Below are 12,500 nucleotides of genomic sequence, written 5' to 3'. Positions count from 1 at the left end.
TGCCAATCTGTTATTTCATAATTGATGTATTGAAATCAGAAATCCCTGTGTGGTTTGGGCTTTTGAGTTGAAGATGAATTATACCAGGGTGGGCATTTCATGTTGTGCCCAGCCACCCTTAGTTGGGGTATAACAGGTGAGGGGGGGGGGAAACGGGCAGACTGCTGAAATGTAAGTTTACAAGAAAACATGCGTTCCTTTTGAGCAGGGATGGGGAAGGAAGCTGTGTGTGGTCAGTTACGTGTCTTTCTTTGCTCAGGTTCTCATCACAATCTACTGGTTGGGTCGCAAGGCTCACCTTGACGCATTCTACAGTGGTCCTCAGCTGAACTTCAAGGCCTTTGAAGGGCTGCTAGGGTTGGCGTTGTCCAAGGTGAGCTGCTCTTCTAGGCTTTTAAACAGTTGTAGTTCTTTAGTTGTTGTTGTTAACACTAACCCCGCCTTCTAAATCTAGGCTCTAGATGAGGGCAGTAATGTGAAAGAATGCTCTGACCCAGAGAGGGAGGAATGTCGGCGCATCAGACCAAGCTATAAGATGGCAAACTCTGCTGACAGCATCGACTTTCTGTATTCCCGAGGGGTCCTCCCAAACAATGAAAGTATGTTTACCGGTGCATTCTCCTGAAGTGTGACTTCCTTTTTTTGTTTGGCGGTAAAAGACAGTTTCTTTTGTTAGTTTATGCACTGCAATTTGCTAAAATCTCTTGGTAGTCAAACACTGTGGCTAGTAACACCTTTTTCCATTTTGCTCATGAAATCTTTTTCATGCAATACAAGTTTGTTTTTCTTTGTGCAAGTTAAACCTGCCGAACAAACGTCCGTTCCAACTTTTGCTTGAGTGAAATGCATTACTTCCTTATTTTTTGCATATCTAGATCTGCCTGTCAGTCTTTACGAATATGCCAGAACATAAATGTATTTTCAAAAACTCATGAATTACAACAACCATGGTATTATGCTTGATCAACCAAATTTAGTTGGATCAACAACATTCCGATCTTGTTACTCAGTGTACTTTGTTTGCGCTCTTGGTCTCTGTGCACGTCAGTGATAGTCTGTGGCAAGTTCCACACTGTGGTGATAAGTTTGTGTGATGGGAGAGGGCAAATACTTGACTGTGGGAAGACGCGGTCACACTAAATGTTCTTTTATGTTCTCTGATATCTACACCCTCTTTTAGGCTCAGTTTTCTTTTCAGGTGGTTTTGTTTTCCTCCAAACTTCTAAGATAATACTTATCTTTTTTTCTGTTGCTCGTTTTCTACATCTGTGCGGTCTCAAGGTTGTGGAAGTGACGCGGAAGCTGAGCAGGTGTTCAAGATGGAGCCCACACAGCCTTCAACCCAACAAAACAAGGCTTATATCCCACCACCAATCCTAAGGGGAAAACAAGGATTGAAAGGGAATGAAAGGGACTGCGCTAGTTCACTTGCCAGGTACTGCAAATGTGTCCTCTACTGTACAGAGAGAGAGTTCAGTTACTGCCACTAACTCCCTCATCCAGAGCTACTAAAAGACTTTTATTTAACATTCACTTCCTCAGTGGATTTTAACGTTTACCTTGTATTACCCTCATTTATGTGGAATTTCATCTTAAACATACCATAGAAAAGATTTTATTTCAGAGTCCAACAGTAAGTAGTGTAAAGAAAACTGCTGTCTTTCTAATATTGTGCGTGGTAAAAAAATACTAAAAGAACCGGGTTAAATATCTATCATTAGTAACATGGCAGTGTTCTTTGTTGAAATGAATTTTGTAGTAAGTTTCAAGGTTGGTAAAGCAGATCTGCCGTTTGGAGTTTCTTAAAATAACTTTTTCTTCACACCAATACCAAACGATGATGTAGAGGCATGCAGTCATAAACACAGCCTTCACAAGTAGACTAAACACAGGGTGGCAATTATTTTGCTATTTTAATAGTAATTAAGCCTTTTATCGTTATTGTCAACTAGAATCACATCAAAACTTTTTTTTTTTAACCTGAAGTTGCTGAGTGATTTGTGTGGTATTGTGAAAACGGCAACACATTAAACATAAGTGGATTGTGTGATGTCAGTCATCCTGCTCAACAAATTACAATAACCTTTTTTTTTCTTTTGAAGTAGATAATGACATCCAATATTTGATTTGGCAGGCCAACGTGTTGTTGCGCTGCTTGGCTCTGTTATTACTCAACATTACCTTCCACTCCAATGTTTGGAAATTGAAACGCATTGTGTAACCCTAACTTTATCCTCCGAAAAACAGAAATTAATGCATTAATCACCACACACTTCTGCTTTTTTTAACACGTTGGAGTAGCTAGAAGATCATTTCTGTGATACTTGGTGATACTACTTCATCCAAAGTGATGTTTGTGTGATCATCATAAACAGACGTGGGTATATCGCTCTTTGCTGCAGCATTGAAGATGCCCCTTTCTCTCCTCAACCCCACCTCACTGCGTGTTCTCCCGAGTGTGCCATTGATGAAGAACTTTTCTTAAGAGCTCTGTGTGAGGATGACTCCGATGACGATTATACGGATGCAGATCCTGTCCTAGATGACTTGTATTTCCGGCGGGTGCAGCAGACTCTTCATCAGACATCAAAGAACCCCAACTACGACCGCTTCTTACCCCGGTATTGGACACCTGAAGAAGAGACTCGTGTGCGGACGATCTACCTCGGCTCCCAGAGGAGACCCTGGTATCGTATAATGCAAGGCTTAAGGTCTGTTGGCTGTATTTTTACTGCTCTACAAAGAAAGGCAGGGCTGATCATGCAAGTGTGAAATTTTTAAAATTTACAAATGCTTTATTTACCAATACAAGGTAAAGCTGCCGTGTTTTACTGTTGTGGTTTGCTTTAATGTTTTAAGTTTGCCAATGCATTGCTTGATCAGCAAGTATTCATAACTTTTATAGAAGCAATAATATGACGTGGCTGGCGTGTGACTTACTGTACCTCCTTAAGTGAAATCTGACAAGCTTTTTCTTTGTGCTAAAGTAACTGGCTGTGTGACATGATGGCATGTGCTTAAAAATGTTATCTCTGTTATTATTGTTGGGCTTTAATATTGGATAGTTGTTACTAAATCCAGCTTAACTACACTAGCAAACTGAATCCTAGTTTGCTAGGCACATGGGAATAGCTAGCACTACTTGAAAGATGACGCAAGCTAAAACTGCAGTTTCTCTCTCTAGAAGACTTCCTGTGTTTGGTTTTTTTTATTTTGTTTTTTTTCTGCAGTTAATGTACTTATTTGATGCATTTCTTCTTCTTTTGACTGTAGCCATAAAGCTTTGGGTTCTTCAGAGGAAGTGTTTGACTTCATATCCTGGCTTGTGACATCTGCTGCAGTACAAAACACTACTGGTACATCTGGAGAGCCTCCAAACCATTTCTAAGAAACTCTTACCCCAAGCCTGAACTTCCTCTACTGTCATGAAGATCCATACGGAGTGCACACAGGCAGTCCCAAACGCACAAAAACTGCAGACTGACACAAGCTTTAACACATCGTCCTATGTAATCTCATTGTGTCGCAAAGTGCACCTGTAATTCTTGCATTTGCAAATATCTAATCCATCAGCAAACTGCTTAAATCTGATGTGCAAATTTTGCCCCGTTGATCAAATAGATGTGTTGTGAAGTTATCGGAAAAACCAAATGTGCTTTGAATTTGTACTGTTGCTGATTGTTTTCCTGTCTACTGCATGGTGTATTATCTGGCATTTACTCTGGCACCTGTCTTTTATAGTGCTGACGATGTGAGGACCTTTTATTAACAGCATCATGCTGAGTGACTCATTACTTAATGATTAAACTGATGACTCATGCCTTGTGTCATACTTTGATAGCCATAATGGAATCCTAACAGTTTGTGCTAGCGCTATGTTTTCCAGTTTACTTTTTGTGTGGATATTGCTTTGGTGTGGGAGAATAAAGTTATAATACTGTGCATTAAACCTTTCTGCCAAGTTATTTTGTGTTTAGTAGGGTTGTACTGAAGCCATACGTATGTGTTGAATGTAAATAATGTTGCCTCTTTTTGCCTTTAAGTAATCTATATACTGTCTCCCCTCTGTGTTCTTTGTTTGGTTTAGCCTCTTGTCCTGCGTGGCCTTATTGTGTTACTATGCTGTTAGTTACTTTTGTCAAACCAGTTGCCTTTACATTTAGATATATAACAGTGTTCATCAGTATTTGTGTCCGTTTCTTTGGTTCTGTAGAGCATATCAAATGCAGGTCAGACCTGAGAGACCAGTTCAGGTCAACCCTGGCTGGATTTGGTGAGTCTAAAGTTTTGGACAAAGGTGTCTGGAGACTGCTCCAACCACAACTGCTATGCTGCTGCTTCATCTGGGCGTGCTGTTTGTGTTTGGCTTGCCTTTAAAGGAAATTATGCTGAGAGCATTTGCCTTTTCATGAAGATAAAGCACTTGTTATACCTCCCACTATTAATTTTATGGGCAGAGACTTCTTGGTGAAATGTATGACAAACTACAGGATAGTTTATAATCATTCTTGGGTCCTCCCATCAAATTATGTCACAGTTTTGATATACCACCTGCTAAATGCTGCTTTAATTATTATTTATATTATGTTGTTATTTGAATGTCACATCTGACATCCTCTGTTGCCCACAGCAGTGCTATTACTTGTTACACTTCATGGCTGTTGTTATCCAGACAGCAACATCTGTTGCCAATTATACTGCTGCATTACTTGACTTTCCTGCTTGCACTTTGCTAAGGATTCTGTTTGGATGCAGAATGTGTTGTGTCGCGGCTGTTAATACTGTGGCGTGTGTGTGTGTAGCGATAGAGCACATACAGAAAGTATGTGTTGAATGGCGTGTTTGTCCGCACTGTGTTGCAATACCACTATTAATCATGCTTGCTCTGCTACATGGTGTACAATGTGTTTAAATCATCTTTGTTTTCCTTGCATATCCATTATTTATTTCTGTTTGTCTGAACCAGGAGCAAATCACTCAGTGATATCCCGATGGTATACCCTGTGCGTAAAGTTCCTGATGTGAACACCATCTACGATGTGGACCAGGAAAACCAACAGAGGTGTAGTGTTGCTGCCAAGGACAGTGAAGCTCAGTGGCACGATGTAAGTATTGGAATTGTAGATGAGCACTTAAATGATTTTTTTTTTTTTTTTTTCTCACCTCTCAAAAATTTGAGTTTTTTTCTTTACCTTTATGTCAGTCCGTAATAATCCTGAAATTTGAACATCTATATTGCAATAACTTTGTGTGCAGGAAGATTTGTAGATTGTTTTGTCAACTAAGGTGAAGAATTAACCTTCAGTCACGACAAATGTTTTCTTCAGTATAATCATTCAAAGAAAATGTGGTTTGAGCCTTAAAATTTTGAAAATGACATTACATTGTAGTTGCATGCATGCAAACGGTGTATTGGGCTGTGCATTTATTTCAGGACTTGTCGAAGTGGAAGAATCGTCGCAGGAGCAGCAAGTCTGACCTCCGCAGGAAGTCGCAGGAACGAGAACATGTCATTAACCAGATGGCCAATGGAGCAATGGCTAAATTTGAGAAGAACGAAGTGAACGAAGGTGGACTGCTAAAGAGGTATGCTGCTTCTACAAATGTAATTGTAATCTAGAGCTTATACTGCCAAACCCTGTTGCTACTAACAACTAATTTGAAGTTTTTCTTAAAAGCAGCTGACTTTGCTTGATAACTGTTCAGTACGCCACAGTAAACTGTAATGAGTTACCACACCTTTTTCTGCTTTCTGTATTACATGGCTCCTCTTTCCTTTTATGTCAATTCCCCAGAGACCAGCAGTCACCACGCAGGCATTACCCTGCCCCTCGTCCTTACTCCACTTCTCCTTCAGCAAAATCATTGAACTCTGATCTCCGGCCACGTACTCGGGCTCTGCTGGCCCGTAGCTACGCCACAGAGGCATCTTTCAGTCCAATGGCTCCACTTAGCCTCCACAACTCAGCCCACACTCAAGTACGTTTATAGATGTACCTGGTTGTGTTGACATTGTTATTGTGGTGAAAAGTTACATGGCAGAGCTCCAGCCAGTGTTAACTTATTTTTCCTCAGGGATCATCAGTTGGAGCCATGTCCGCCTCTGATGGGATTGTCCTGGCAGATGAGACCTACTTTGCCTCCTTGGCTTCAGATGGAACAGGAGTTACCACCCCTTCTCTGGACTGCCCTTTCAGCTCCCAGACCCAAGGCAAAGAGCAGGGCAGCCCAGCTCATTTCCAGCCCAGGGATCCTACTAAAGCCATGTTGAGTCAAAAGGAACTTCCGTTCTGCCATGATCCACAAGTTCCCACTTTCTGCCCTGGTGCTGTTAATCAGGCAGGAGCTAATGCTCTGGAGGACTTGCACCACCAGAACTACAAGTCCCAGGAAGAGAGCCAGAAGACATCTTGGAAACCAGCTGTGGAGCAAGGAGGTGACCAGCAGGCTGCAGAAGTCCACAAGTACTTGTTCAGAACTGCGTCGTGGTCCGGCTCAGCCAGCCTTCCTCGGGGTTACCGGAGGTCCGAGGGCTCGTCTCGTCTCTCTTCTGCAATCACAGCCAGGCCCTTTGGGACCAAGCAGTCCAGGGTGTCCTCGCTGCCGAGACTGTGCAACGTGAGTTCATTGGTCACCAAAGCTATAGCATTGGTTTCTTTGAATGTACTGGTGATTAACCAAATGTTTTCCAGACAGTAAGGGTTGTTTCCTGTCATGGTATTGATTTAAGAATAATGGTTGTCTTTAATAAAAACAGGTTGCAAAGACATAATTAAATTTTTTACATAAATGCTAAATTTCGGAAAAACCGTTGGGCACTGTATTTTCTTAGCAAACCTTAAGCCGCCTTTTTTTTAGATTTTTAGATCTTACAGCAATGTCACCTTTCAACAGCCAATCTCCAAAGTTCATTCAGGCTTTACATCCTGAAATTTGTCTAATTTTGAAATCAAGGCACTCTCAAAATGCTGGTGATCATGGAGATAGTGGTGGGATGGAGGTAAACAGCAGGTCTGTGTCTCTCTGTGAAAATTGCAACTGGTGTTGGAGCTTTTAAAGTAGCGGGGCATGCTACCTGTTAATATTTAGCAGTCTGAATGGTTATAATTATTTTTTGGTGGAATGTTAGGGCTTAGATGGGTATATAGGGACAGCCAAATTACTGTGCGTGCGTTATGCTTGTGAAACGCGTTGATATATGTGAGTGAGTTTGGTACTTTTATTTTTTTTGGTATTACTCTTAATAATACAAATGCTGTCTCACCATTGTAAACAGTGTTAACTCAATACTAGATTTCGGTTTGTTGTAGACATTCAGCAGTCACACATCAGTGCTGCAGAGTAAATGCTGCAATGAAATGTATCTGTACTGTCCTTTTGAGCACATCTTGTTTTTGTTAACCTAGGTAGACAACTATGGCCTGCTGAAAAGTGAGGAATTGCTTTCTCCAGCTATCAAATCTTCTCTCAAAAGACCTACTGTAACCGCCCATCAGAAGGGTCAGCAGAAGAAAGCCAACCAGGCAAAACAGAATGCTACAGAACAGGGGGAGAAGGTGCAAGGTGTCACCGTCTCCGGACCGACTTCCTTCCAGACCAATGGCTACCACCATCAGCCCTACACCCAAACCCAGCTATTACCGCAGCCTTATTCAAACCTGCAGACCCATCGCAACAAAAGTTTGACTGCCCCATCTGATGCAAGCATTGACCTCCCAAAGGTATGTTGGATTATTTTTCAGCACACAGTATTTGTACTGTGTGTATATTGATGCAAGTTAGTATAACGTGTAATTTTTAAAATTTAGGATATCATTACGTTTGATCAAACAGTACTCTTTTATAATCAGTGTCTGTGACGGTGCCCGTTGATAAAAAGAAAAACTAAATATGCCAAAATGGGATTAGAGGAACACTGCCAAATGTATGGAAGAATAACCACTTTTCCAAGTATTTTAAGCAATTTTTACTTTGAGAAGTAACCAGGCACGTATTAATATCTGCTGATATATTTTGTGACTTAATAAATTACCAATTGTAAAGTTTAGGCAAATAAATGAACACAACTCATGGTTCTGAACAGCTACAGACTTCATAAATGGCACATACTAAGGACAGCTCGTTGAGACTGGCTCAAGTGGCTGTAACTCTGCACCAAGGCTGAATTTTGGAAAAGAGACTCCAGATGTGGTATTAGGGGACCACTAAGGTTTATACAGAAGCATCTAAAGAGCACCACGTCATGGAACCTTAAGATAATGTGGTGAATAACGCTATTAACACATTGTCTTCCCTCACAGAAGTGAATCAGCCTCATTGGCTTCACCTTTTGACATTATGTATTATGTGTCTTTTAATATTCTGCTCTACTTATTTGAGTGACTGAAGAAAAGCCTTAGCTGAACCACCATTAGCTAAAGGCACAAACATTAATGTAGCATTGATTCAGCATCTCTGACAACAAAACAACCAGTATGTGTTTGAGAAATTAAGCCTTGGAGTTTTGTGTGAATGTAGTCTGTTCCCAAAATAAAATTCTTGAAAATGCGAGAATTCATCTCAAGAGGTTATCCATTGACTAGAACCTTCCTCCACAGCGCTGTGATGGAGGGTCTGGCTTGTCCACACATTGCGGGATGGGAGAAAATAGTGCTCTGGTTCATTAGCATTTCTTTACACCAATCACAATCATCTTGGGAAGGTGCCAAGCGCCTCAAGGAGGCACGGTGCAGAATAACCTCGGGAAGGAACTTCTTTTGGTAGAACATGTGTACGTTGCAAAGTTGTTTTAGTCGTGCAAGAGAAAACTCAGATTGGACAGATAGTCCAGCTAGCTGTCTGGATTGACCCTGCAGAGATCTGAGGAGCAGTTGACCACAGTTCTCATAAATTGACCAGAGTTAAAATACAACACAAAGAAAGCGGAAGAAAACCGACATCCGGCTGGAAAAAGTTACATCTGGGGGAATTTTCAAGTAAAACGTTGTAGATATAGCCTATCCTTCTAATAAATACTTTGATGAAAATACTCTGAGAACATAACAAACTTCACAAAGATGGCAATTGTTGGCTGCCGTGATGATTTCAGATTTTGTACATAATGAACTGGTCCCTCTGCAGACACGTGCACTAAGAGACGTCAAAAGAGCACCTGCCCTTTTCATTCCGAGAGAAAGTGCCCTTTTTTCTGAATACAGGTTGTTGGTTTTTTTGCATTAATAAATATGGCCTATATATTCCTGTTTGCACATAGCTTCCTTTTCAAACAAATATGTCTTGAATTAAAATATATATCAGATCGGGAGATTAGATTTTGTCGATCCCTCTCCTTGACGCGCGCACGCACGCACGCACGCACACGCACGCACGCACGCACGCAGCAGTCCCTTCTAGGAGCTGACATGTATGGAGGTGAGTGAGGATAAACAAAAGACTAAGCAACCAGTGTCGAGTTTACTGCTAAAAGACAAAACAAATAGTTAACATCTGTCTTGCTAACATGCATGAGGTACTAGCTTAGCTTATGTAATAAGTTAGCTAAGGTTTAGCTGAGGCATCATGGCCCTACAGGCTAATGTTCTGTAGCTACTTAACAGACAATCCAGGTGAACAGCTACAGTAAAGTCTAACGTCAGACAATCGCCACATTGATGAGCAAATTTGGCAATAACTAATTAAAATGCGCACATTTGTATTCAACGCACTGCAGGTGAATAGGATCAAAACAAACAAAATATATCAACACAGAACTTCCCCAGTGAATGAGTTAAGACTTTTTCTGCCTTAAATGTTTTACAGGTTTAAATGTGTAGATTCATTTAGAAGAAATGTACAGATACAACCTAAAGTAAATACCATTTTGTAAGTTTTATTTCCATTAAAAATAAGACATGGCAGCAAAATGGACAAATCTCCAGTGTCATCATTTTGAACGTAGGCTCCTCAAGTGTTTTTGTTGCTTTTTTGGGAGTTATTATATTATTGGGGTTTTGTTTTTTTTGTTTTCTCTGTAAAATTACCAAAATTGCAGCATCAGCTTCTGAATACAGTGAAAGATTTTTGTTGAGATTTTTCTAAATACATTTTTTTAGAAATTATTTATTCCAATAACACTAAAAGATTTAATATTGCCATTTGCAAAATCAACAAAATTTTGGTCCCTCTCCTTGGTGCAGTCACCTATTCTAAGTAGCTACTTATTAATTCAATTCAATTTTATTTATTGTATCAATTCATAACAAGAGTTATCTCAAGACACTTGACAGATAGAGTAGTCTAGACCACATTCCAGAATTTACAAGGACCCACAGTTCTAGTAGTTTCCTCCAGACAAGCAACAGTGGCGAGGAAAAACTTCCTTTTAGGCAGAAACGTCGGACAGACCCAGGCTCTTGGTAGGCGGTGTCTGACGGGCCGGTTAGAGTGAAGAGTGGAAATAACTTTAATATATATATATATATATATATATATATATATTATTATATATATATTATAAAATATATTATATATATATTATATATATCATACACCACACACACACCAGAGGCCACTTTATTAGGTACACCTGTCCAACTGCTCGTTAACACTTAATTCTAAGCGCCAATCACATGGCGGCAACTCAGTGCATTTAGGCATGTAGACGGTCAAGAGAATCTCCTGCAGTTCAAACGCGCATCAGTATGGGGAAGAAAGGTGATTTGAGAGCTTTGAACGTGGCATGATTGTTGGTGCCAGAAGGGCTGGTCTGAGTATTTCAGAAACTCTAATCTACTGGGATTTTCACACACAACCATCTCTAGGGTTTACAGAGAATGGTCCGAAAAAGAAAACATCCAGTGAGCGCAGTTCTGTGGGCGGAAATGCCTTGTTGATGCCAGAAGTCAGAGGAGAATGGCCAGACGGGTTCGAGCTGATAGAAGGGCAACAGTGACTCAAATAACCACCCGTTACAACCAAGGTGGGCAGAAACGCTCTCGAACGCACACTACGTCCAACTTTGAGGCAGATGGGCTACAGCACAGAAGACCACATCGGGTGCCACTCCTTTCAGCTAAACAGGAAACTGAGACTACAATTTGCACAAGCTCATCGAAATTGGACAATAGAAGATTGAAAAACGTTGCCTGGTCTGATGAGTCTCGATTTCTGCTGCGACAGTCGGATGGTAGGGTCAGATTTGGCGTCTACAACATGAAAGCATGATCCATCCTGCCTTGTATCAACGGTTCAGGCTGGTGGTGTGGGTGGTCATGGTGTGGGGAATATTTTCTTGGCACTCTTTGGGCCCCTTGGTACCAATTGAGCATCGTTGCAAACGCCACAGCCTACCTGGTATTGTTTCTGACCATTTCCATCCCTTTATGACCATAATGTACCCAACTTCTGATGGCTAATTTCAGCAGGATAATGCGCCATGTCATAAAGCTGGAATCATCACAGACTGGTTTCTTGAAACATGCTGAGTTCGCTGTACTCAAATGGCCTCCACAGTCACCGATCTCAATCCAATAGAGCATCTTGTGATGGGGTGGAACGGAGATTCGCCATGGATGTGCAGCCGACAAATCTGCGGCAACTGTGTGATGCCATCATGTCAATATGGACCAAACTCCCTGAGGAATGCTTCCAGCACCTTGTTGAATCTATGCCCAAGAATTGAGGCAGTTCTGAAGGCAAAGGGGTCCAACCCGTTACTAGCAGGGGTACCTAATAAAGTGGCCGGTGTGTGTGTGTGTGTGTGTGTGTGTGTGTGTGTGTGTGTGTGTGTGTAAAATTTTTCTTGACCCCTGCCGCCCAAAATGCTTGTGGCCTGTCCCTTGGTGTGTATCCCTTACTATGTTTGTTTAGCAGGCCCAGGAAGCATCTAGTTTCCACTAGGAAGCACAGGACATTGGATCACAGGGTGTCACCTTTAATGCGTGTGTAGAAGGTGACACCCTGTGTGTTTGTGTGTTTCAGGTGGATCACAGTGACATGAGAGTGAGCCTTGCTCTTAAACCCAACAGTAGAACAGACTTTGGTTTCCAGACTCATTGGGACTCCACAGGGGCACGAGTGAAATTCATTGAACCTGGTAAGACTTTTGCTTTTTTTTAAATTTTAATATAGTGTTATAGTGTGCGTGTGTGTGTACACTGAACATTGTATTGAGGAAGGACATTTTTAGTGACGGGCATGGCAGGGCTACATTGTGCTCTGAATCAATGTGTTGTTTTTTTTTTGCTTCTACAAGAGAAAATTTGTTCTAACACGCTGCTCTTACAAAAAGAGCAGTAATTTACCACACTGACTGTATTTGTGCAGACAGTGCATAGACAAATTGTCACCATCGAATGGAAAAAGTATATTCCTGAGGCAATTTGTTGGCAGCTAAGACAAAGCAGTTTCTCATGTTGCTGAAAAGAAGCAAAAAAGCTAAAGTAACCTCATAGCAGGAGGAATGTAGACAAAAGGAATGTGTAGTTAACCATAACCTTACAACCTAGTCTTTTTTTTTTTTT

General features: G+C 41.1%; 1 protein-coding gene and 1 long non-coding RNA gene across 13 annotated transcripts in view; one reads left to right on the top strand and one right to left on the bottom strand.

The window, feature by feature from the left end:
* The window catches only part of LOC116699172 (uncharacterized), a 14,646-nt gene extending 4,794 nt beyond the window's left edge, over positions 1 to 9,852 (bottom strand). The window contains exons 1-2 of the long non-coding RNA XR_004334392.1: positions 9,840 to 9,852; positions 1,171 to 1,173 (exon numbers count right to left, since the gene is read on the bottom strand). This is a non-coding gene — a long non-coding RNA (uncharacterized LOC116699172). The remainder of the gene's footprint in view (positions 1 to 1,170; positions 1,174 to 9,839) is intronic.
* The window catches only part of LOC116694456 (LIM domain only protein 7), a 31,350-nt gene that overhangs the window by 10,356 nt on the left and 8,494 nt on the right, over positions 1 to 12,500 (top strand). For 10 of the 12 annotated variants that reach the window (XM_032525058.1, XM_032524882.1, XM_032524732.1 and 7 more), the window contains exons 7-16: positions 260 to 373; positions 455 to 599; positions 1,282 to 1,435; positions 4,214 to 4,273; positions 4,967 to 5,105; positions 5,435 to 5,586; positions 5,796 to 5,979; positions 6,076 to 6,618; positions 7,407 to 7,721; positions 11,959 to 12,073. In XM_032525058.1, coding sequence (XP_032380949.1) covers positions 260 to 373; positions 455 to 599; positions 1,282 to 1,435; positions 4,214 to 4,273; positions 4,967 to 5,105; positions 5,435 to 5,586; positions 5,796 to 5,979; positions 6,076 to 6,618; positions 7,407 to 7,721; positions 11,959 to 12,073 — 1,921 coding nt within the window. The remainder of the gene's footprint in view (positions 1 to 259; positions 374 to 454; positions 600 to 1,281; positions 1,436 to 4,213; positions 4,274 to 4,966; positions 5,106 to 5,434; positions 5,587 to 5,795; positions 5,980 to 6,075; positions 6,619 to 7,406; positions 7,722 to 11,958; positions 12,074 to 12,500) is intronic. The other 2 variants (XM_032524520.1, XM_032524801.1) reach the window with 2 other exon arrangements.

Source organism: Etheostoma spectabile, chromosome 1 (assembly GCF_008692095.1).
Source record: "Etheostoma spectabile isolate EspeVRDwgs_2016 chromosome 1, UIUC_Espe_1.0, whole genome shotgun sequence".
Classification (NCBI taxonomy): domain Eukaryota; kingdom Metazoa; phylum Chordata; class Actinopteri; order Perciformes; family Percidae; genus Etheostoma; species Etheostoma spectabile.
The sequence above is the reverse complement of the archived record's forward strand: the minus strand, read 5'-3'. Positions and strand labels throughout refer to the sequence as shown.